Raw genomic sequence first — 26879 nt, forward strand, 5'->3', positions numbered from 1 at the left:
GGAAGCGCAAGGCCCTGGGTTTGGTCCCCAGCTCCAAAAAAAAAAGAACCCCCCCCCAAAAAAAAAAAAAAGGCAGAGTGTTCTTTCAGGATGGGAACTTGTGACAAATGACTGGCCAATGACTCACTAAACATAAAATTATGTTTGTGCATTTTAGAATATTCAAAGTACATATTGGTATCAAACGTCATAATGACAACCAGAAGCAATTTAGGAAAAATTAACACATTTTTGCCATAACAATAAAAGTTCATACCATTTTAAGGCACAGAAAGATGGGGTGACTAAGAGTGCAGTCAGTGTAGACAAACACCTGGATGGAGTGAATGTGTGACAGACTAAGGTGTGTGCTAGGGGACAAATCACCTGTCTGCGTCTGGCCGGGGTTTTTCCGAGCCGTGCTCCTTCCCAGCTTGTTCAGACTTGTCCTCTCTGTCCTCCCTCTTCCTTCCTCGCTTCTTCCGCTCTTCTTCTTCTGGGGGTTTGCTCCTACACGCCATCAGACACTCCAAAACTCTCTGATGCTTCTCAGAGTTGCTGATATGGGCTCTTACAAGAGTCTCTAGTTCATTCCACATGATCCGGTACTGTTCATCTCTGGAGTAAACATCAAAAACACCCTCAGAAATGCTCCTGGTCATATCTAAACATTAAGTACTTGCTATGGTAAAGAAATCGGAAATGGAGACATTATTTCTTTCCTTTTACTCCATAGTTAATGGTGGAACTCCAAGTTACACTGTATAATGTAACCATGTAACCATGTAACCATGTAACCATGCCTACCATTATATGTCTCCACCATATGGTACACACCCTCTCAGATAATTTATACACAGAGGAATTATCTGAAAAGTAATGTCTGTTAAGTAAACATGCTGTGTGAAGGTGAAAAGGAAACAGCACTACCTTTTCGGCCCCTTTCCTCTGGTACCAACTGTAGAAACAGGAAGAGGGTCATTCTTTCTTTCCATATCGACTAAGTTGTATATAGTTTTCTGACAGTTTAACACATCCTCTTCTGTCAAAGACTCTTTCACAATGACACCAGCTAATGGAACTACCTATTAGGTTAAAAAAAAAGAAAAGAAAAGAAAAGAAAGAAAGAGGAAAAGGAAGAACTTGGTTTAAAGCTGACTTTAAAGATGGCCACACAGAGGGGAACACTGTAAGCACTGCTTCTGTCCACAGTCACTAATTCTTCAGCCACAACAAACTCATACTTCCCATCTTACTTAAGAAATGACACCAGTTACAAATTATAAAAATTTTTTCTAAAAAAGCATATATTTGCAAATATACACTAATCCAGAAAAAATTGACTTACCGCTTGCATGTTGAAAATGGTGGTTTGTGAAATAATCATGGGCCAGTAACGGGTGTGCTTTTCTAACTGATCCTTTGCACGTTCCAACGGGATCTCTAGACTTGCATCCATTTTATATCTGGGGTCTAGAAAAGGAGTTAACCTGTTTTCCCTCATAAATTCACCAAAATCCTAATGATAACCAGATAAGACACAATTAGAAACTAGTCTAATGTTCCATCACAGTCCGTTTCCCTCATGTCCTCTGTCCTGTGACTGTCAGCAAAGCCCTTGCTCTAACAGTGACCCACCTCACTGCTCGCCCCACCCCCCTTTGAAGTTGAACGCTATTAACATTTACACAATGGACACAAAGCATGCCCTACTTTACTCCTATGATGTTACTGCTTTCTCTCAGATGTGTGAGTTAATCACATAGCAAGGCCAGATTGCTTATGAAAAGCTGCTTTGATAGAACTTCAAAATGATGAGTGTTAATCTTTGAATAATAGAATTATAGGTAAGTTAGGGTTTCTGTTTGTTTGGTTTTTAGATGTCTTTAGGATCTCAGTTTTCTATAATGAATACTGATTGGCTTTCAATCCCTTATTAAAATAACTACCAAGAATAAAAGCCTAACAAAATAATAAAATTATATATTTGGCAGTTTATAAAGAGTAGTTATACACATAAATCCATATTTAAGTTCCACAACCATCTCAAAAAAGTAGCCCTGAAATATCAATATATGCAAAAGAAAGCAGTAATTTAATTATATCCTCTCTGTAACTCCAGTGTTTCAGAACCCAGACACTTCCCAGTCACTGGATATGTCACATGGCAGAGTATTCAGTGATGATGGTTAATGAAACAACAATCAGCTTTTCTGAGACCGCTTTTCCCCAAAACCTTAACGTATAACAAGAATTCTTGCTAATTGACTTAAAACAAAATCTACAGAGTAGTTTAAGTTTTATGGCAGGGCTGGAAAGATGGCTCAGTTGTTAAGAGCACTGGCTACTCTTGCCAGGTTAGATTCTCAGCACCCACACAGTGGCTAACAACTGTCAGTACCTCCAGTTCCAGAGGATCCAACACCCTCTGCTGGCCTCCAAGGGTACCAGGCATGCACAGGCACATGGCGCACAGACATATAGAGAGGCAAAACACCCATACATATATACACCCATACATATATAAAAAACATTTTTTTAAAAAGTCTCACTGTAATCCGATAATCTGTAACTCTTCCTCCACAGCCCTCACTAATTGAAGGCGGATCTTCTAGAATGGATCGAGAACTGCTAAGGACATGCAAAAAGATCTCTCCTCCATGGCTGCTAAGCATGTGACTGATGACTTTGGAACCTGACTTTCGTGGCTGCTCCAGCAACACAGACCGACCTGTGAGAGCAAGATCAAGCTGTCAGTAACAAAATTCAAACAGCTATATTTTAACCAGCACTGCTAAGCTAGTGTGTCTACACTTCTCTCTTAATATTTAGTTTCTCTCAGACTCTTTAAGGTTACACAAGTATGGCTATTTCCCCAAACAATTATAATGGTATGACTGCTTTACTGAATTTCAAGTTCACATATAAATTTCCTCCTAGACATTCAAAATCAAAATTAAACTACTGAGGGATTCTCAGGTTATTAAAGTCACAAAGTATCTGAGGAAAAGGCACAGTCTCAATCCCCATCCACAATGCCACCTTCTTGGCATAATTACTTCACATGCTGAATGCGGTCAAATTTAGATTTTACATATTCTGATAATCAAACCGAACATTATAATGAAAATAACCTAGGAAAAAAGACAGACTTTTAATCAATAGTTCCAAAACTTAAGATTGCCCTAAGCTTCCAAAAAAGTGTTGTCAGAACCTAAAGATCAAATTTCTAATAAAAATTCTTAAAACTATGTTGGATAAAACTCACTTAGATATAAAGCCTGGAAATCAGAAAGAAAGTAAAGCTCTGCCCCCAGCAAAACAGTAAAGGATATTTCTAATAACATGATTTAAAACAATCTTGGCAAATAAACTACAGTGACACGAATGACTCCACTTATCAGTAACTGAAGTAAGCCATTAAATGATGAAGTTACCATTGAGGAGAAAATTAGTGAGGCAGGAAGAAGGTCTACTATTTACATCAACGGGTGAGATTCGGTAAGCGCCAGTGCAGTAGTGTAATTCTGAAAGAGAAGAGAACTCTGATTTGAAAGAATAATAAAATATAAATATATATATCCTACACCTAAAAGAAACAAAGCCTGCTTACTGAGCCCCTTAAGGCAATGAAAAACAAAAATCCAAAAGGAAACCCGAGGCCCAACAAAGCTGTGCATGCTCTGGCTCCCCGCCCCTCCTTACCAATGCTGTTAGTCCTGGGCGTGCACCACTTCAGGGTTACTGTCTCTTTAAATGGCCCTTCTCTGCTGCTGCCCCCCGAGTGGCCGTCACCTTTAAAGAGGTCACAGAAATATTAACTTTACTAAGGAGATCGCCAAAGTGGTGGATATTTAAGTTTTCAAAGTAAGTTTAAAGTCTGGGAGAGAGAAGAACTCTACGAGAACACACTTTTCAGTCTCAGTGGAAAAGGCCAAGTAGAAGATGGATATAAACTACAGTTGGAATCGATAAGGAATTTCCCTCCAAATTTGTCATTGTGCTTTTTATCCACTACTTTAATTAATTTGGGTCACTGTCTTAATAGCCAGTAATAAAACTTGTATAGACTTCAGATATGATGGTCTCTCTATGCCCATGCCAATAAACAATAAATTAACATAGCCAATCCTCAGAAGGTTCAAGAGTCTCAAATGCACAGGTGACCCTAGTGAGCTTCTCTAGAGGAAGCACACGGGCTCTGGAAGCTTCTCTAGAGGAAGCACACAGACTCTGGAAGTTTCTCTAGAGGAAGCACACAGGCTCTGAAGTAAGTATGTAAGGAGGCAGAACAGCGCCGTTGCTTTCCTAAGACCTGCAGTGTGGCAGAGCAGATCTGTCAATCCAACAGTGGGCAAATTTGAAATCACAAAGTCCACAAAGATACTTTGATGAAGAAGATACATGTAAGGGCTGGAGAGATGGCTCAGCAGTTAAGAGCACCCGACTGCTCTTCCAGAGGTCATGAGTTCAATTCCCAGCAACCACATGGTGGCTCACAACCATCTGTAAAGAGATCAGATGCCTTCTTCTGATGTATCTGAAGACAGCTACAGTGTACTTATATATAATAAATGAATAAATCTTTAAAAAAAAAAAAAAAAAAAAAGAAGATACATGTAAGTACTATGAGCGCCTCCAGCACAGAGGTCTGACCTATCTAAGGCAAGGGGGAACCCTCCTTTAGATATAAAGACTGGCTTAAATTCTCAGAGAATAGTGTAGAAATTAAAAGAAAGGAGGAGAAAGCATTCCAGGCAGATGTCAAAATCTTCACAGCAGGGAGCAGTGAGAAAACTGAGGGAGGATCTGGCAATGTAAGCCTGAGAACTCCAGGGTGGGGTGGGGCTGCATTCTTCGTTTACCTGGCTAACCCATTAGAGTGGATATGTTTAGGAAGTTTCCTTGGCTTGCTAGGTGAGAAAATAATGGGTTCCATTCAGAAGCAGCTAGTGGTAGCAGAGATGCAGAAATGGATGTATCAGAAACACACAATGAGTTTAAGAAAACGAGAAGATGGGGTTGGGGATTTAGCTCAGTAGTAGAGCGCTTGCCTAGGAAGCGCAAGGCCCTGGGTTCGGTCCCCAGCTCCGGAAAAAAAAAAAGAAAACGAGAAGATAAATTTATATAGAAAGTGTCGGGAAGGCATCTCAAGATGATAAGGCTTCCGTCTAATAGAAATGCAAAAACAACAGACTATACACACAAAGTGCTCCGTCAGGGTCACGAAGCTTACCAGTGTTCTAGAGTGATGAGCTTTAGATGAGTACTGACACCAAGCAGGAGAATACAGGGACGGAGCTCGGGGAGATGTCTGGGCTAAAGTACAAGCCCACTGCTAACTGTGATCCTGCTCTGGTGCCCCCTCCTCAGTACAGCTTGCCAAAAGTTCAGTCATAACCACATGCAGCCTTCTCTCTACATCATAGGGCTCTGCTCCTACTGCCACAGGAGCACGTTACAGTGGCTTAGCTTTTATTTATGTGCACATATGTTCAATGTAAAGGCATGGATGTTGCTAATGCCTCCTGGGACTGACCAACCAGTCTCTGCTCCAAACTGGCTTTGCAGGCTTTCTCGGGGTGCCAGAGATCTGACCTCACTCAGGTTGTTCTGCTTTCATAGTAAGGGCTCTTACCCCTAAATCATCTCCACAGCCAAGAAATATTTTCATAGCCAAGAGATTTTTATACAATCTTCTAAGTTACTGTCATCATCTCATGGGCTCTTAGAATCTCCACAAGTTACATTTTCAAAAACAAGTTTTCTACACTCCCTTGCTAACATCAGTGGATACACTATCATAGCAGTTTTTCTCCTGCTAGTAACCCAGCAGGAGTCCCAAGTTCCCACAGACACATAGCCCGAGCTGGTTCACAATTATGCTTCAGAATGACTGTGCCCGACATGCTCGACATCAGTCCTGTAACTGTCAGCACCAATCTACAAAGAAAAGCTTACAAAGACTTAAACAGTCTTCAAACCTTCAAGTGTCATTCAACTTTAGGAGTGTATGAAATATTACAATCCATCCTGCTATAGCATCTGCAGTTCTTAAACACAGAAAGTGAAATATAGAATCACAGAGCTGTTGTCCTGGCAAAACCCTTGCTAAAGCTCTTCCCTCCTACCCTAAAGCAGAAGGGTGCAGTGATGGAAATCACAGCCTAAAGGAGAAAGCAAACTCTGCAGGAGCTCCAGTCAGGAACCTGAAGACAGGAACTGAAGAGGCTGAGGAGGAACGCTGCTTACCAGCCTGCTTACCCTGGCTTGCTCAGCTACCTTTCTCAGGATATACCCAAACCCACCTGCCCAGGGATGGCAGTACCCACAGTGGGTACAACAATTAGCAATTAAGAAAGTGCCCCAGCTCAGCGGTAGAGCGCTTGCCTAGCAAGCGCAAGGCCCTGGGTTCGGTACCCAGCTCCGAAAAAAAGAAAAAAAAAAAAAAAAGAAAGTGCCCCACAAACATGGCCACAAGCCAATCTGATGAAATAGGTTTTCCAATTGAGATGCCCTCTTCCCAAGGGAATGTAATTTGTGTTGAGTTGACAGAAACTGTGATGGTGACACTGCACAGGAGTTTGGACAAAGATGAACTGGTCTGCTGTGTGGTGAGAAGCCTGGGTGATGCCGCTTACCACTTCTCAGGAAGTCTACATGTGCATCCTTGTGATGGAGCAGCTCCACGTCGTAGTTGGCAGATGTGTTGGCGTGCTGCTCTTCCTTTAAGCAAAGTTTAAGACATTTTAATAAACGTGGGTCTGCTTTCAAAATAATGAAATAAGTTACTCACTTTGCTTTTTGCCTACAGTGAGGTCAAATACATTCTACCACATTAGCTAAGTAACAGGATGGTTTGCTCTGTCATTTATTTAAAGATGCGATACTTTCCAACAGAATAACAAACTCTACTGCAGAACTGAACCCAGGCACTGAGGTGATAACTTTCTCATGTCAGGATTAACACAAATGACTCTTCTAGAATTTTTTAATTTTACTACCGATGTATTTTCTTGCCAATAGTTTTAATACCAAATATACTATCATTGGAATAATTTATGTAAGTTGAACTTAAAATAAGTGTAAAAAATAGGCAACAGCATCTTTAAATACCTGCGGTGAATTAATGAACACCACTTATTTAAAATAGCAAATATGAACTAACCAACAAGCTTAGTAGCTTGTTTTTAATACTACCTATTAACAGAAGGAACACAGACTACAGAGGCACACAGCATCAAGTCCAACAAGCAAGCCACCTGCCCGGCTTCTTGGCATTTCTGTTTCCAACTCAGATATAAGCTGGAGTGTATTACAAAGTTTTACTTGATCATTGTCTCTCATCAAATGCCTGATACAGGGTCTCCTAGAACTCCTAGCAAAGAACCAGCCAATGACATTGGGAGGATAAAAGATGAAAATCTAAGACTTCTCATACAATTTAGTGTCCATGAGATAATGGCAAAAGAACTGAAAACAAGGCTGGGTAGTACTGTGATTCACAGCTGTGAGCCAGCATTAGGGAAGCTGAGGCAGGAGGATCACACATTTCAAGTCAGCATGGACTATAAAGTGAAACCCTGTCTCAATAATAAGCAAAAAAGACAAAGTTGAAACTGCACTCCAAGAAAAGTCCATGAATTTTTAGGCAAAAGCCATTACAGTATGGACTCAGTTTAGTAATGACTCATTTGAAGCTGTGGACCAGGCGTTTTGCTTGGTCCTGGCAACTTAATGACAGCATGAATAGAGTCGTAGACGCCTAAGATAAGCCCACTGGAGTAACCACAGACTCAAACCCACGGCTCTCCATCTGAAGAGCTAAATCAACTGGAAGCCACGGGCTGTTTTTCGCTAGTCAGTCCTATTCTCGACATCTTTACACTTGGGTGGGTAAGAATGAAAGCATAGGAAGTCAAAGATCCACTCAAATATACAAAGTAAAATCTAAGTATACAGTCTCAGGAAAAGAATCACAGAGAAATAATTTAAAATATAGATTTTAATGAAAAAATAATAAGAACATAGTTCTTAGGAATCTCATATATGTTCTTATTTAGAAATAGTAACATTACAACATTTTGTTCTGTGATCCTTTCTTTTTGATTTTCAGTATTTACTGACCTGTTCAAAGACACTGAATGTGGGCTAGCAAAACAAAATATGATATGGGGAGAAAAAGTAAAGGTTCAATTAAAGTGAATAAGGCATATCAAGCAAACAATTAAAAAGCACAGGAGAGCTCTCAGAGCTGCCTACCTTCATAGGGATGTTTGTGATGGTCGTTGAAGCCAAGTCGAAGTGTTGCTGTACTAGAACATTCAACTTGGTAGCAAGATGCCGCCCAGCTCGGACACTATGGACTTCACTGGTCAAAACTGGGGACAACTGTAGGAGAATATCAAGAAAGATGATCCACAAAATATTACTTCATGGTAGCCCTATGCAGAGTACTTTACTATAGACTATAAAGTATCCAGTGGCTTTTTAAGATGAGCCAAGAGGGTATAAAAGCTAGCAAGAATAATTATTTCATCAATGAAGTTTCACCTGTAACACACATGATGTGTTTACTATACTACAGGTCAGGAACTATGTGAGCATTACATAGTCAAATACACAGTCATCGTCCTCTTAAAACAGACTGTCACCACTCATAAAATACATATTTATATTTCTTAACTTCTGCTTATCAATAGGAAAATAGCCCTGAAGTCACATAGAGATACTATAAGGAAAATAACTCACTTTATAAAGGACAAAGCTGCAGATAAAAATTAAAAAGGGGGTTAGGGATTTAGCTCAGTGGTAGAGCACTTGCCTAGCAAGCACAAGGCCCTGGGGGTTCGGTCCTCAGCTCCAAAAAAAAAAAAAAATTTTAAGAAGGAACATGGAAATCACCACAAACATCTGACTTCATTACCTACTGGTAATGAGGTAAGGGAGGAAAAACTTAGTAAGCTAACAGAAGTTTATTAATTCTAGGGCAATAATAATATACTTAATTGTTTTAGTTACCAAAAAAGTAAAACCTACATATTGTATCACAAAAGAGACATTAAGTAATCAAGAAACCACCTAAAAATGATAAGTCAAAAAGCTGAAAATATCACTTAAATTCAAAAATTCATATTCTAATGTAATAGTGGATATGGTTAAAAAAATCTAATCAAATAAAAATAAAAATTAGCATACTATTATTTACTTACAGTAACTATATAAATGGATAGATTTGTATTTCTAAATACATACTACCAATAATACCTACCAACCAACAAAATTATCTTTTCATTTAAAATTTTTCTACTTTTAAGTTGGTTTCTTGGTCCTCTGAGATTATTAGAATATACTCCTTTTCTCAAAATGAAGAAAAATTAAAGTTACTGAAGTAACTAAAACTCACAATGAAGAATAGTAAGAATAAAAATTGTATGGATCGGCAACTCATTTTATTAAAATAAATGTCAGTAATGAAGGAAACACATGAAACATATAACATCTGTAATTACAACAGACTATTCTGACTAGTTAGATGTCTGACATAAAGGTTTGTTCTCAGACTTTCAAATAGTTTCTTGGCAGAAAAAAACAGTAATGTGATCAGTTAATGCTGTCTTCCACACTTACTTCCTTTTTAGGACGATCAGACACAAGGCTATCTTCACCAACTGGGTAGGTGTGAATCAAGACCAACTCACATTTTTGAATCTGCATGAGACTTAAAAAAAAACTTTCACTTATAATGTTAGAATAGATATTGTAAAGAATTCAGGCAAGCAGACTATTTCAACCTTACCAAAATAAACAGTATTATGTACATAATAAAACTATAATCAGATATCACTCCTATCACTCTAAGCTAAACAGTTACCCAGTGTATAATGAGTAATTGCATTCGTTTAAATGAAATGCAAAACCTTTCTCTGTATATTTAAGCAATAAAAACACTGAAGGTTGGTGCCCCACAGCCATGTACCAGGGCCCTGCTTTCACATGATGTCACTGAGGCAATGCCACTCCTATGCCACGGGCAGATGAGATGCTCAGAAGTTACTATGGACAGTAAGAGACTGTTCAAAGCAGAATATATCCAATTACGTGACAATCTTTGCATAATAAAAATCTTTTCAAAGTTAAAAAATAACAATGAAGAAAAAGGTCTCACAATTTCCTATAACTGTCACAAAGAAAATGAGTATCTGTATATTGAATTTCTTAGTTTTAAGGACAAAAATCAGGCAATAATAACAGCAAAACGTAAATGATTACTTCTAAGACTACAAGACTAAAAAATGTCCCCGATTTTTTTAAATGACATTTTTACTTTTTTATGGGAGGGGGTGTACAATGCATATATGGAGATCAGAGGATAACATGGGAGTCTCTCCTTCCACCACAAAGGTTCAGAATTCATGTTGTCAGATATGGAGCCATCTCACCAGCCCTTCCCTAACCTTGTATTCTGAAGTTGACTGTACTATATTCACCGTGAAAATCCATATATCCTACATTGTACATCATACACATTCACTGTTAGTTATATTTATGTTCTTCCTGACTCTGAATATAGGTGCGACTGTTTCTTCCTGAGCCACTTTCAAGTGAACTGTACAGGACACTAAACACTTAAGGACCTTCTACTAAAGACAGTCCCACTTCTAACAGAAATGTCCCTAATTCCACATAAGAAAATTAGTAACTGCTCAATCTAACCTGCAGTCCAGGACAACTGCAATAAATACATCCTTACTGGCTATGCTGCAAAATTTGGTCTATGGACCTGGCAGATGGGACAGAGTTCCCAAAAACCCTTACTTACAGGACTTCAGTCTTAAGTACTATGGGTACTGAAAGTACCTTCAGCTCTCTAGCATTTGACCTTGCATCTTGGTTCTTGACAGCTGGTTGCTAAATCTCTGAGAATTTCCTGGGTACTAGATCCTCTGTGTTAATGACCTGACTTGGGATTCTTCACAGCCCCTGGATGGAGAAGATATTACCAGAAAGACTATGCTTTCATTAGAAGCTTGGGACCATTGAGCCCTACTCTGCCATCCTTTAGGAAGGAAAGAGGGGGCCAGAGAGTATCCAGTCATGCCTGTGTGACATCTCCATGAAAGCCCCAGAGATAAAGGGGCTCAGCATCTTGACATGAATACATCCACACACCATGAAGACAGCAGATTCATCTCCGAGGGGTAAAATCTCCCACACCTGTGACTTCCTCTGCTTTGTGCTATGTCACCTGCTTCATCTGTATCCCTTAAAACACATTAGTATACTAGTTCACACAAACTGTTAGACATGATGGGGCTGTGGGAACAAATGATGGTTGGTAAGTCAGACTAGCACTGGTGTCTGAAAGGGTAAGGAAGGTATTCAATTCTGAAAAGCTGAGCTCTTACTATGTAGGGGCTGCACTAACTCCAGAGAGCTGATATCATACATGAACTGCAGGTTACCCAGATATTTTCCACAGAGTGGTAGAACTGTTTGGTATAGAAAAGCAAACGATATCACTTTTGATCATCCCTACACACTGCTATGAGTATAAAGAAAAAATGTTCTTTTCAACTGCTGTTGTTTACAATTAAACCCCCACCATGCAATGAGCTGGTACATTCTGAACTAGTAAATAATGAGTAAAGATATCCACAATTTGCATATTTTTTAAGTTCCTAGAAGGGTATGATAATGACCTATAGAAACCTATAATTTAGGTATTATTTTAGCATTCTGAACCCTTTTCTTGTGAAAAGAAAGTGATACTCTAAAATGTTAAGAAAAATAAAAAAATTCTTATCAACTTATAGCATTATGCTAATTTATTAAGTAAGAAAAATCAAGGAAATACTACCAAACATACTAAAAAAATTGTTGCAAATAAATATGAAATTATATCATGTGAAGTTAAAAACAGTTATTTCATCTATGACTTATACTCACTGATCTGAGTTTGCAGCGAGCTTGTTATGTTCATGAATTGTTTCCTGGACACAGTCTTCAAGCATTCGTACATGACTATCACTATGTTATTAAAAAAAGAGAGAAAACTTACAGCAACAAATAGTAAGAAAACAATCAAAGCTGTAGCATGCTGACACTGGCACACAAAATTACCTCAGCAGGGGCTGAGGGAGTGCTCGAAGGTTAAGAGCAAGTACTGTTCTTGCAGAAGACCTCAATTTGGTTCCCAGCACCCAAGTCCAGCAGCTCACAACTGCCTGTAACTAGCTGCAGGGGATCTGAAGTCATCTTCTAGCCTCTGCAGTACCTATATTCGTGTGCACAAACCCACTCACAGACACATGCGTACATATAATTTAAAAAATAATAATAAATACTTTTCAAAAAATTACTTCAGCAAAGACTGTCCTGAACATATCTCATTTGTATTATCAAATTATCTTTAAAAAAAAAAATCAGTGAAAAACAGTCTTATCAATTTACATGATAATTTAAACATTTTTCACCAAGATGACTTCATTGAGAGTTTTGCTCTGCAGCCCTAGCTAGCGGGGAACTCAGTACATAGGTTAAGCTGACCTCAAACTCAGGCCATCTTCCTGCCACACCTCCCAAGTGCAGGACTGCCAATATGCATAAGCATATGCAGCCTATCAGGATGGATTTGTATTAGAACTCAATACGCCCAGTCCCAATATCAAAGAAATGCTAGAAATAAAATAAATCAAGAAGCAATTGCATACCCATACATATTTAGAGGCCGTCCATACTTAGCCCACCTTTTTGCATTTGTAATGCAGATTATCCGTCCTCTATTCCCAACTCGTTCTGCATTCTCCATGAGTAAAGTACGAGCCTCATGTTGGTATTCGGTAATTTTGCAAAGGGTTTCCACTGCTGCAACAAGACCATGTAGAATGCTGCAGCACTCTGGATCTGCCCGAGGGTTAGGAGGCCCCACAGTAGCTAGTGCTGCCATTAGCTAAGTAAAAGGAAAAACAACCATGTTGACCCAAAAAAAAAAAAAAAAAAAAAAAGACAAGTTAGACAAAAACATCCTGAGGAAACTATAAACCAATACTTCTCAAAATATGGACAAGGAGCCAGACAGCTGGTTCAGAGATTAAGAGCACGGGCTGCTCTCCCAAGGAACACAGGTTCAATTCCCAGCACCTACAGGGCAGCTCACAACTGTCTGTAACTCCAGTTCCAGGAGATCTGATACCCTTACCAGATATATATGCAGGCAAAACACCAATTCACATAACATAAAAATAAATAAATCATATATATGGATACAGACTCCCTGAACAAAATACTAGCAAGCCAAATCTAACAACACATGCCATAACCATGGAGGATTTCTGTCAAGAATGAACGTGAACTTAGTATCAAATGGAGGAAGAGGAGAGAAGGGCTTGTGGGAGGGAATATGGGGAGAGACAGCTAAAATTAAGGCATATTTGAAGGGTAATATGGAAACCTAATATGGTAGAAATTTTATAAAGTACACACACACACACACACACACATGCACACGAAAGTAATCTAAGTGAAGAAGACAGTCCCAAATGGCCACCTCATGTAATCAAATGAAGCTTCCAGAACCAGGACTGAGTTACTGGCTAAAGGGGCCCCACAGGGATCTTCAAACAACCCAAGCTGTTGCTGAGACTATAGGTTGCTTTCCACAACTGACAGCAAAGCCCCATTGCTGCAGACAACACCCATACAACTCACTGAATATGGGTATGTCAAGCTGGTCTCTAGAAAGTCTTCACTCCTACATTCCAACATCTTTGGTACAGGAAGGTACTCTGCACGCTCTCAAAACACTAAGACCCTTAATCTACAGTGGTGTACTGCCTGCAAGACGGGATAAGGTAATGGTGGCTCAAAGCCTGCTGGAATAACCAACCAATAACTGATCTGGCCCACTTCCTGAGATGGAGCTCATACCCAACACTGCTTGTGTGACCACAACTTGAGACTAGAAAGCCCAGGGACGGAGAGTAAAACCAACTGATAATAGTCTAAATAATAGTGATAAAATGACTTATGATACTGTTATTCTCACAGATCAGTGCCTTATTCAGCCATTACCAAAGAAGCTTATTCTGTAAGAAGATGGGAGCAAATACAGAGACCCGCAGCCAAACATTACGCAGAGTAAGAGACCCTGGAACACTGTGGTTTGAAAAAGAAATGGTCCCCAGTGGCCCATAGGGAGTGGCACTAATGGGAGGTGTGGCCTTGTTGGAGGAAGTGTGTCACTAGAGATGGGTTTTGAGGTTTCAGAACCTACTCCTAGTGGCTCACTCTCTTCCTGCCTGCAGTCCCAGATGTAGAACTCTCAGCTACCTCTCCAGCACCATGTCTGCCTGCATGCCACCATCACTCCTACCATGAAGATACGGAAATAAGTCTCTGAACTGTAAGTCAGCCCCAGTTGAATGTTTTCCTTTATAAGAGTTGCCATGGCTACAGTGTCTCTTCACAGCAATGAAACCCTGAGACAAACACTCAAGACTAAATGGGATGTCTCCACAAAATCTTTCCCCTCAAAGCTCAGGGAATCCCTTGGAAGAAGAGGTGAAAGAGTTAGTTGAAAGGCCAGAGGGATGTATAGCACCTAGAAAACAAAGCTCTCTAAGTCAACAGGAGCAAAGCTCATATGAACTCAGAGACTTGGGCAGCATGCACAGGGCCTGCAGAGGCCTGGAAGGGTCCTCTGTGCTTACATTCTGGCTTCCAATTTAGTGTTTTTATGGGATTCCTGGGTGTGTGAATAAGTGAATCTGATTCTTGTGCCTTCTCTCCAACTCTTTTCCTACTGTTGGTTTGTCTTGTCCAAGTTGGATATGATAGTTTTACCTTATTATATTTTATTTTGTTACATTTTAAAAAATGAATGAATGAAAACCTAGCTACTAGGGTAAAGGTTAACAACTGACCTGTCAGTTTTACCTGCTAGAAGAGGGATAATCAGGTTTTTTTCCCCAATGGAGTGACACCGGGTATATCAATCACTCTAGAACATGCCTTATGATTCGGAGTAACTAGGTGACCAACATACTACGGACTCCACAGTTTATTTGGTTATAGTTTGGTGGGCTTTGCTGCCATTTGTTCTGGGTGGTGTGTTACTTTATCTTCTTGGTTCTGGGGAGGGAAGGTTGTCATGTTGGGTTTTTGTGGTTTTTTGAGAAAGAACCAAAAGGTTGGGTAGGTAGGAAAGGGGAAAAACTTGGGGTAAGGGAAGAATAGAATCAATATATATTTAGATTTTAAAAATGTTTTGAATAATAAAATATAATAAAAAAGAAAATCAGGTTCATTTAGCATCAAAAAAGTAAATGTAAGACATATTACAAATAAAAAAAACCCAAACCACACCATCACTTCATATAAACCCAGGAAAAGGTTTTGACAACATACAAAAACAAAACAAAACAAAAAAAACAAAACAAAACAAAACAAAAAAACTAATGAACTAGTTCCTCATGCAGATAAAGGTTACCCCTGAAAAACCCTGAGGGCACTCATCATTAATGGTTGAAGACTAAAAGTGTTCACCGTAATTGACTATACAAACCAAGATGTCCCTTGCACCATTTTACTCAACACAGTACAGAAGTTCCTGTCAGGACAATTAGGAAAGAAAAGGAAATACAGTGGTCTAGACTGGAAGACAAGAAGTAGAACTATCCCTATGCTGCAGGTGCATGATTTTGCCTATAGAAAACCTTAAGGAGTCCATTAAAAAGCTACTAGAATTAATAAGCACAAGGCTGCAGCTGTAGTCCAGTAGTAGAGCCTTTGTCTAGCATGCATGAAGCCATTGGTTCGATCTCAAGTACTTCCAGTTAACTTATTAATTTATTAAGGCCACAGGATATAAGGTCAATACATAAAATTAATTATACTTCTACATACTTAGAACGAAGGATCCCAAAAGATAATTAAGGAGGAAAAACCAACTTAGAATAACTCTTAAAAGAAGAAAATACTTAGGAATACATTTAACAAAATAATAAAAAGGTTATACCTTAAAAACTCTAAAACATTGATTAAAGAGATTAAAGAGATCTACATACAGAAAACAACTTCCTGCACTCACAGAATGAAAGACTATACTGCTAAGACGCAACACCACCCAAATAGAGCTACAGTTTCAGTGTGGCTCCTGTCAGTGTCAGCTGACTTCTTTGTGTCCAGTAAGCACATGAAAAAATGTTCGATGCTATTACTCATTAGAGAAATACATTTATTTTGAGGATTATCAAAGTTTTATTTAAAATTTCGGAGCACTTGAAAGAATATAATGTACTTGTGTTTTTATTGTGTAACTTAAAGAATGCTTTCAATTACAATTAGCCTTCAAGGGTTACCACAGAACACTGCTTGGCCGGGCCTACTGCTGTCTACCTTCACCCTCTGGTGGCTGGCGGGGAGGTAGGCTGCTGACATCCCTGTGGCAGGTGGCTTGCTCCTACTTGTGGCGCTTTTTCTTCTTCTTGTGGCCCTTGATTGCCTTTCTCAGGGCTTCATCCAGAATGAGATCCAACACTCTCATGTCTGTGTGGCTACTGCCAATTTTTGGGCAACAGGCCTTCTTCCTCCTCTTATGCTTGGATTCCATCATGCGAACAATGGCCACACATTTTATTTTTCACTGGCTTCTTCATTTCCAACTGTGTTATAGGGCAAATGAAATTGGTTTGACTCTGGGTCACAATCATATCTTCAACTCCTTCTGTCCCATCATTCTCTGTTTACATGAATACCATATAGCTTTTTCAGCTCCCACAGTTACTGCTTAAACTGCATGAACTTGTCATTCTCTTTAAAGTCAGCGCCAGAGTTCTTATCCTGTAAAGCCAAAAATTTCTTCTCCACCAGTAATTTTAAATCTGGTATTTTCTGGACGTTCTTCTTTTACACAATTTATTTTAGACTGGACAGCCTAAACATAATGGTTTATAGTTCTCCATCCATCTTAGCAAATTCAACCATGGCCTTGTCCACACTGTATTCACTACTCACTTCAGTTTGAGTCTCCACAAGGTCCAAGGCAACACTAGAAACTGTGTCCATTCCAGAGCTGATACGGACTGGAAGTTTTTTAAGGAGGAGGGAGCTGACTCTACACCACTGTAGGATATGCAACGAGTAGAACCTGAATTTGTACTGGAACGTCCTGGCATCCTGAAATTGTTACCTGCCTGTCCCATCTAGCTCAGTGACATCTACCAAACATTGCACGCCCACACCCCATTCTTTTCATTAGCCCACTTCTCCAATGGCTGAAACGCCCCGCACATGCATTCTGTGTTGAGAAATACAATTTTCAAATGAAGTAATGTTATATGTACTAGAGTCTAAAATCCAAAGTCAGATAATAAAAGCAAGCATTGACAGCACCCAGAGAAACATAAACCCTCATTCACTGCTGGAAGGAGAAACATGGCAAAGAGCTTGGCAGTTCTTCAAAGTGTTAAATACGGGTTACCAAATCACCAACCAATTCTACTCTTGTGTATAAAGAATAAAAAACAAAAAAGGGTGTCATAATTTTCACATGAAAAACATGTATAGGTATTCATAGCAGCGTTACCCACAAAAGCCCCAAATGTCCAACTCCTGACAAACAAAATGAAGTACACACTTATAAAACAGAGCTGAGAGATGGCTTGTCCTCTCACTACCTAATGATGCAATCCTGGCAACTTGAGTTCAGTGCACAACCATGTAAAGATGGAGAGAAATGACTCCACAAAGCTGCCCTCCCTCAGATCCTCCACACAGATGCTCATACACCCATCATCAACACATACACAATTAAAAAAAATGCCCAGGCAGTGGTGGCACACGCCTCTGATCCCAGTACTCAGGAAGCAGAGGTAGGTGAATCTCTGAGTTTGAGGCCAGCCTGATTTTACAGAGTGGGTTCCAGAAGAGCCAGGGCTATAATATACAGAGGAAACTGTCTTGGCAGGTGGGAGGGAAGCAAGCATAAACAACATTATGAATGAACCTTGAAAATGACATAAATGCTAAGTCAAAGAAGCCAGTTACAAACCCACATATTACAGGATTCCACTCACATTAAGAAACTAGAACAGAAAAATCTATACAGAAAGATTAGAGATTGTCTGGAAGTAAGGAAATAAGTAGGAATAACCAGTATGTATGGGGGAGTTTTGAGGTAGGGAATGCTCTAAAATTGACAGCGGTAATCACTATACATAGCTGTGGATGTATATTAGTAAATTTTAGTAATGGTATAGTCCAATAATTCTATACTTTCAATGGGCAAATTTCACGGTCTGTGAGTTATTCTCAGTATAGCTTTTTAAAAAAGGTGTCTATGTGTCATGTGCCTGTGGCCCTAGTTACTGAAGAGGGTGAGGAGGAAGGACTGCTTACCTGAGAATTCAAGTTTCATCTTAACTATAAAATACTATAATCTCATTTTTTGGCTACCTACTTTCCAACTCTACATATTCTGCAGAATAAATAAGGGCATTTAAAAATTTCATGAAATAGTCTATCATAAAAGTTCATAAATTTATCTGGCATTCTAAATATCTATGAACACCTCAAGACATTCAAAAGATTTATAAAACATTAATATAAGAAAATAAGCAATATATTCTACCCTACTAATAATCTTATTTTATATTAAATGACTTTTAAAAAAAAGAAAATATATTAACATTGCAGTTTTGGTGGCCCATGTCTTTAATTCCAGAACTTGTAAGGCAGATAATACACGTGTATCTTGATAACTTCAAGGCCATTCTGGTCTATACAATCATTTCTAGGCCAGCAAGGACTACATAGTGAAACCTCATCTCAAAAAGAAAAAGAAATATAAAAGAAAAAATAAATCAAAACAAACAAATCAAGTGACACATTTTCACTCAAATGAACAACAGGTGCAAGAGGTAGGAGGACCCTCCTCAAGTCATCTCCAACAGAAGCATCGATTCAAACAGCTTAGGATTTAAATGGTTTTTGGGGGGGTGTGAGGGGACTAAGAGATTGTTAAGCATTGTTACGAGATTTGAACAATTACACAATGTATACGTGTGCTGAGCATCACATGTACTGCATTGCCAGACATTATTTCTATGTCACAGTACAGACAGACCTTCACAGGATCCAAGGCAACCAGGGAGATCGCGGTGACTAGATTTATCCTAAAAACAGGACAGAAGGGCTGCTGGATGGCTCAGTGGGGATACATGCTTGCCTCCAAGTCTGATGGTTTCAGTTTGATTCCCAGGACCCAAAGCAGAAAGAAATGGAGAACTGGATGTTTCTATGCTAGGATAGTTTGTTTGTAGAAGGTACTCAGGTAGCTCTAGCTAGGCTCAAACTCTATACAGGTGAGAACAACCTGACTTCTGAGCCTGCTATTACCTCCATCTCCAGCACTGAGATCAGACATTTAGTACCACACCTGGTTTTACACTGTGCTCCAGATCTGAATGCAGGGCTCCACGCCTACCACATACGTAAGTGTTCTACCAACTCAGCTACATCTCTAGTCTAGGAAAGACTCTTAAAAGCTTTTGATCAAAAGGAATGTTAAGTTTTTGCAGAGACAATTTACCTGATTTGAACATCATATGTATACATATTAAAACAGCACTTCTTAATCCATCAACACATATTTTTGTAACCAATGAAAATGAAGGGGTTTTGTGGTGGTGGCGCAAAACATTGATTTGCAGTGTCTCCTACACTGTGATGTAGAATCAGGGTTTGCTAATGTGAAGCTCTTTAGAACTGGGCTGGTTCAGCTCTCTTCAACTGCTACAAACAGGTTTTAGCACCAATAATCCAAAGAAGAAATGAAAAGTAGGCAGTGTTTTAACAATAATTTGTACTTGTTACAGTTCAGTTGAAACAGCCTCCACAGGCTCCCATGTCTGCACGTGGTGGCCCCCGCTGGTGGCACTGTTTTCAAGGCTGCGAAAACTTGCATTTAGGAGCCTACAAAGCAAATGTAAGGCAGGTCTTTGAGGGAGACAGTCTGGCCTGGCTTCTAGTTTCCCTCTTGGCCTCCTGATCTGCCAATCTCACATTCCCACAGGGAGAGCTCTAAACAGGAGATAGCTCCAGACAGGGCCACAGCCGCCACACCTTCTCAGCCATGATGGGACTGCTGCACTCATCTGAAACTGAACCAAAGTAATGCTTTCCTCCCTTAAACTGCTCTGACAGGCACGATGTCACAGCAATCATCAGGAATAGGATTATGAAACACACACAGAGAGGTTATGGGTAGATTTGGACGTTTTCTAAATTAGATAGAAAAGAAAAGACTATTATTTATGAACTACTATATATTCCAGCGATATAGAAAAAGCTTAACAAGCACTGGTTTACGAGAAAGGATAGTATATTTCCTTGGGAAAACAGAAGAAAAAAGCTTTGGAGTCAGACACGGACTGACATTCTTTTCAGTCTTTTATTAGCTATGTGACCCTGGCCAATTTCTTCTGGCTCTTTTCCTCACCTACTAAAAGTAAAAATAATAGAACTTGTTCCACATTAGTGACACTGTTGGTCAATCTTTACTTAACAGACAAAAATAAGGAAGACCCAAACCCCTCAAGTGTGACAATTTAAAAAAACGAACCATGCATATAGGCTCCAGATGTGTGCCACAATGCAAAGAGCATCTATAGTAGCTGTGGGTGGGTCTTAGGCCCTTTGTCTACACGAGGAAGGAATTATATAGCAAAGGATGTCTAAAGTTCCTCCAGCGTAAGTATCTGCAACCAGCTGACTTCATTCATTATTCATGCGGATTTCTGACAACTTGCTGTGTCAAAAATAACCAAAGCACAATGTACCACATATACTTCATACAAAAAAAAAAAAAAAAAAAATCAACATCAGTGACATACTAGAGTTGCCTTCACAACAGAGTTTCTTTCTTTTGTACTCACAACTTCAGAATACTGAAGGGTTCCTCCCAACACTAGACATTCATGGTATTTGCTTCATTTGGTATGTTGAGTTTGCTTTTTTGTGACAGGGTCTGCTGTAGTCCAGGCTACCCTCGAACTATGACACTTGTACTCAAGATTACCTTGATATACCTTAACACTATGTAGTCAAGATTGATCTGAAACTCCTGATCCTTCTGCCTATTCCTTCTGAATGCTGGGAATACCAGTCTGTGCCATCATGCCAGCAACTTCTTTTATAGTCATACAATTGATATACCTCAGTGGTGCAGGAAGAAAGATCTATACAAAGTATGTGCTGATTTTTATTTTACATACAAGTAGAAAGGCTCCAAATTTTTTTTCATGGTACTTCCTAAAAGATATGGAGATGTATAAAATCCTTAAATTGTTTTCAAATATATAACAAATAGTAAGAATATTCTGGATAGGTAAAAGTATAAAGCTATGGCAATACCCCTTTCTTCAGTGACTTACCTCAAAACAATGAGAAATTAGACATGCGTACAGCTTAAAAGACTAATCACAAATATTGTAGGACCAAGCACTGTAATTAACTCCTTTTTTAAAGTCTTCTATTAAAACTAACCTTGGAAGGATTATTTCCAATGATGACTATTCATGAACAGAAACATTTTTAGAAAAATTCATTCAAATAGTATTCAAATATTTCATTAATTCCTTTCTCTCATGTTGTTCATAGGCATCAGTGACGAACTGAGTAGATTGACATCTTCTGCCCAAAATAAACAATAACAAAAACCAAAAGCTACCAGAAACTCAATGTTCTAACAAATAATACAAATAATAAATGTAATGAATACAGCCTAAGTTTATTTGAGCTCACCTTACTAAGACCACAGGAAAAGGAAACTTTAAAAAGCATAAACCTACCAGTCTTCATAGGGCAGTCATCTAATACTAGCTACATGGAGGTAAGGCAAAGGAATCATAAATTTAAGGTCTGAAAAGTCTATAAAGGAGATAGTAGTTCATGTTACAGGGCTTGTCTAGCATGCAGAAGGCCATAAATCTAATCTCCAAGAACACTCCCATCACTGCCACAATAAAAAAAAGCACAAAATCCCTATATTAACGCAGACCAAAAAAAAAGAGGAATATGGAAATGTCACTGAGAATTATAAAAATGGAAAACTGGCAATGAGCATAACAGTATTGGACAAGCTGAAGTCTGTACCTTCACGGGAAGAAAGACAAGATGACACACCCCACAGAAAGGGTACACCCCCAAATAGAAGGCACCATGCATCACACAAAGCAAGGCTGAAGAAGGTACTGAAGAACCTACAAACAGCTTGTAGTCAGTTATATAGCACACTCTGATTCAGACCCTAACCCATTACCTATTACCAGGCAACCATAGACAGACACAGAATCACATTAGCAACATACCACGCATGTACACCTCAGAGCACAGCAGAGAGCAAAGGCAAGGTCCTGGACTAGCACTACCCAACAGAGCTTTATAAAATGCTCAATTTCCTACCTGTCCTGGTCCATACAGGAACCACTATCTACCTGTTGTTTTCTGAACACCTAAACATAGCGAAGGGTACAAAGGAACTATAATTTAAATTTTAAATAGCCACATGAAGCTAAAACTTCTCTTACATAACAAAGTACTACATTAAAAGCCACAAAATTAAATATATTCTCAAAATCCTCCTGTGAATGGCAGAACCAGCCTTTCTCTCCTCCCAGAAAGCTGACAATGGAGTTCATAGAACGCAGGTAAAAAAGTGGAGGATCCTTTCTGGAGACCCTGCAAGGTCCCAAAGGGATGTGTTGACTGTGACATTTTGCAGTTCTTTAATATGAATAACTGGCTTATTTCACAGTGAAGCCCAGTCAGGAATACTACCCACAACTGAGGCTCTCTTAATTGGCTGCTCAGTGCCTTGCAGATAAATGAGACTGCATAGCCAGAGGTCAGCAGGCATTTAAGTAAAGTCTCAACATGGGAAGAAATCTGGGAACAGAGAAATCAAAATTAATCTTCAAATAAGCCCTAATTAATAACTCTATAGTTCTAAAAGGGTATATATAACCATAAAACAAGGAAATCTGACAAAAGGGCATAATTAAAATACAAGGACAAGCTCTTGAAAATTAAAATACAGTCAAATAAAACTTCCAAATAAGGGTTAAAAGGTTCAAAATAGTCAAATAACAGAGAGGTGCTCAATGAGAAAAGTGACTTTAACCTGGGAAGTCCAACATCCTATTAATCAATATTCTAGAAAGACAGAACAAAAACAAGAACAGTATCAAAGACACAACTCAGAATTTCCTCTTAACTAAATAGACTATAAGGTTCAATCCAACAAATAAAAGACCCACACAGGCAGATCATTGAAAAGAAGATTCTTAAACCCTTCAGCATTTAAATGATACAACATTGGACATCTTCAACAGCATCAATGGAAGGATGAACACAGTGGAGTGAGTTCTTTATAATTTCAATAAAATTATTCCTTCTACATTCAAAATATTGATAAGAAGAATCACATTACATGAACTATGGAGGTCATACTCTACCAGACAAATGATCATACAGAGGAATCAATGCAATATGAGAAGCGGAAGACACCTGGTGCCATGCAGTCAGTGCAGAGGAAACACTAAACTATCTGATACACTTGTGGTAAGACAAATATTGAGAAGCTTTGAAAGACATATATACAGGTATATATTATACAGGTATACGACATTAGGTATATAGGGAGGAAAAGGAAATGATAATTCTATAAATAATCACAATATTTGGCAGAGCAGTGAACAATACTTTTAGGGAAACTATAACGCAAACACAGAATTCTCATAAAACTTCTAACAAAAACTGATTAGAAAAAGACAAGGGAAAGGCATGAGTGTGGAAATCTTAATAAATCATCACTAACAATCATGATAAAGTTTAAATTAAGAACTTAATAAACAAAATGCTATGTAGAAATTATATTTAACAAGTAAGTAAAAAGACAGTAGAGCTGAGATTTGCTTGGGGGGCTAAAATGGAAAGAGCTATTTTCCTTGTAATATAACTTAAGATTTTAAAATTCTGCAAAGATACAGTTTTTTTTTTAATTAGACATTTTTTGAAAGTTTTACCACATTTAAATAATTTTCAAAAACTGAGCATACCTCCTGTAAGTTTTGGTCTTCTTGAGTCCAAGAGTTTAAAACATGTGCTCCCGAGTCACTCACAATGAAATTCACCTAGTAGATGTCAAAGAAACAGTTAGTACTCCACTCTGCTTTGGCTCAGTCACCATCACACTGTAAATTCACACACGATTCCTAGCACAGGCAATCATCTGATTCATCTACTCAGTAAGCATAAATGCCTAGGACATGCAGCTGCTATTCCCGCACTGAGTATATGGGAATGCACAGATAGACAAAACAGTTCTGTCACAACGTGGACAATGTCTGAGGTGAAAAATGTGGTAAAGCAATGTAGGAAGAACACAAGCAAATAGACGAACAGGGTAATTTCAGGGAATGATAAATGCTATGAAAAGTAACTTGGTTAACAACTCAAGACCTGGTGTTGACACATAGGCTCTCTACAGATGTAGCAACTTGAGGAGGCTACAAACTGACTAGTGAATCAGCCTCAGAACAAGCCAGGAATAGATAACTCCAAGTACAGCAAACAGCAAATGTAAATAACAATCTTTAAATTTAAATACACTCCCCAAAAGGCAAAATCCAAAACAAGTAGGTTTAGAGGTAACTCTGGAGAAGCAGGGTTTCTGAGCACTGACAGCCACACAAGGCACAGACAGAAGCCACACAAGGCACAGACAGCCACACAGGCACAGACAGCCACACAGGCACAGGCAGCCACACAAGGCACAGACAGACAGCCACACAAGGCAGACAGCCACACAGGCACAGACAGCCACACAGGCACAGGCAGCCACACAAGGCACAGACAGACAGCCACACAAGGCACAGACAGCCACACAAGGCACAGACAGCCACACAGGCACAGACAGCCACACAGGCACAGACAGCCACACAGGCACAGGCAGCCACACAGGCACAGGCAGCCACACAAGGCACAGACAGACAGCCACACAAGGCACAGACAGCCACACAGGCACAGACAGCCACACAGGCACAGAAAGCCACACAAGGCACAGACAGACAGCCACACAAGGCACAGACAGTCGAATAACAGACATGAACCACATTCTTATTTCCCCTCAGTAAAATATAAAATTAAAAAATACTGCAAGGGATGAAATACAACTCAGCAGTATAGTGTTTACCTAGCATGCAGTGTTAGGTTCAATCCTAGCACCACAACAAAACAAAACCCTAGCAGGTAAGATGATAAGGACCTTGGTCAAGCAAAGAAGTTAATCTCTAGGTCCCAGCTTAGGCTTCTACAAGCACATGCCATCTACTTGCAGGTAATCCTGAAACATCCAGGATCCTGAAACCTAAAGGTAACTTTAATACTTAGATTTCTATCAAATGTCAATGTCTCTTCTTACTGATGAAAACAAAAGAAAACAAACCATCACCAGCAGCAGCATCAACAACAACACCACAACAACTTAGCTTTTTGGAGCTGGGAAGGTGGCTCACATCTTTAATCCCAGCACTTGAGAAAAAGAAGGTGAATTTCTGTGAGTTCAAGGCTAGCCTGGTCTACATTGTGAGATCCAGGACAGTCAGGGCTACAAAATAATAACCTCTCAACATCCCCACCAGTTGTTCTACCTTCAGTGGCTGTTCCATGCTTGCAACATACTTTCTACCTGGCCTAGCATGTATAGAACTCGCCTCACTGGGCTGCTGGAGAGGCCAATAAGCACAGCACTTTGGAACTCACCTGGAACGTAAGTGCTCAGCGCCATGCTTACTGCTGGCTGTGACTGAATACTACACTACACTAATCATAAAGGGCAGTTCTGCACACACTTCAACTATACAGGATAAATCTACAATAGATTCATGCAATAACTATATACACATTTAAGTACAACATCATAAGTTTGTTCATAACACTCACCAGTTTTTTGAAAGGAAATATGTCATACATTATTCTACAATATTCCATGGAAGATTCTACTGAGCAAGTCCACAAAGATTTGGAGATGGGAGCCAAAGGGATGATTCCTTGGGTCCTGTTCTTCACCAGCATATCAAACTCCACATGCTGTCTACAGGATTCTGCCATGTATGGGCAGTGATCCACAACAAACACTGTTTTATGAGATTCAGAAAAAATCTTCATTTTGTTTTAATCTGTAAAACGACAAACATACTAGTCGAAACGTTGACACATTTATTTATCTCAAGTGATTTCTCACAGGTGTGTTTTCCTCAAGATATGATAGGGATCCTAAGTTCCAAGAATTTTGTGCAAAAAAGGGCAAGGTAAAGGTGCCAGTTCAAGGAATAAGCTACGTCATACCATGCAGTCAATTTACCACATGAAATTAGCTCATACTTCTTTTTCTTTTACAAAGCACTTAAAATAGAAGAAAACATTTATACGCATTGTATTTGATTCCTATGCCCACAAACCACAGATGCATTCTTCAAATGTATTTATGCTGATCCTTCTTAGGGGCTGAGGGAAATCCACAGGAAAAGACTGACAGCAAAAGTATAACCCCAAATACACACACATCTCCTAAGGTAACTTGCATATTGGGTCTTCCTATGGACCAAACTCTCATCCTCTCCCTCAACTTGCAATACACTACAGTAATTCGCCATGTAGACCAGAACAGATGCTATCTCATGCAGATGAGGAGGAAACACTTCTAAAACTTTTATATATATATACATATATATATATACATGTATACACACACACACACACGTGGTGCACTGCCCCGCTTCGCTCTTAAAATTTTAGACCAAAAAAAAAATTTTTTTTTAAAAATCTACATTCTAAAA

General features: G+C 39.2%; 1 protein-coding gene and 1 pseudogene across 1 annotated transcript in view; both read right to left on the bottom strand.

The window, feature by feature from the left end:
* The window catches only part of Ints13 (integrator complex subunit 13), a 31977-nt gene that overhangs the window by 4368 nt on the left and 730 nt on the right, over window positions 1-26879 (bottom strand). Inside the window, exons 2-14 of the mRNA XM_032905408.1 lie at window positions 25984-26219; window positions 24099-24173; window positions 12729-12931; window positions 11929-12009; window positions 9610-9700; window positions 8242-8370; window positions 6621-6705; window positions 3685-3774; window positions 3417-3506; window positions 2532-2710; window positions 1328-1498; window positions 910-1064; window positions 367-597 (exon numbers count right to left, since the gene is read on the bottom strand). Coding sequence (XP_032761299.1) covers window positions 367-597; window positions 910-1064; window positions 1328-1498; window positions 2532-2710; window positions 3417-3506; window positions 3685-3774; window positions 6621-6705; window positions 8242-8370; window positions 9610-9700; window positions 11929-12009; window positions 12729-12931; window positions 24099-24173; window positions 25984-26208 — 1805 coding nt within the window. The 5' untranslated portion in view covers window positions 26209-26219. The remainder of the gene's footprint in view (window positions 1-366; window positions 598-909; window positions 1065-1327; window positions 1499-2531; window positions 2711-3416; window positions 3507-3684; window positions 3775-6620; window positions 6706-8241; window positions 8371-9609; window positions 9701-11928; window positions 12010-12728; window positions 12932-24098; window positions 24174-25983; window positions 26220-26879) is intronic.
* LOC116903087 lies at window positions 14627-17622 on the bottom strand (annotated as a pseudogene).

Source organism: Rattus rattus, chromosome 6 (genome assembly GCF_011064425.1).
Source record: "Rattus rattus isolate New Zealand chromosome 6, Rrattus_CSIRO_v1, whole genome shotgun sequence".
In the NCBI taxonomy this organism is placed as follows: Eukaryota; Metazoa; Chordata; class Mammalia; order Rodentia; family Muridae; genus Rattus; species Rattus rattus.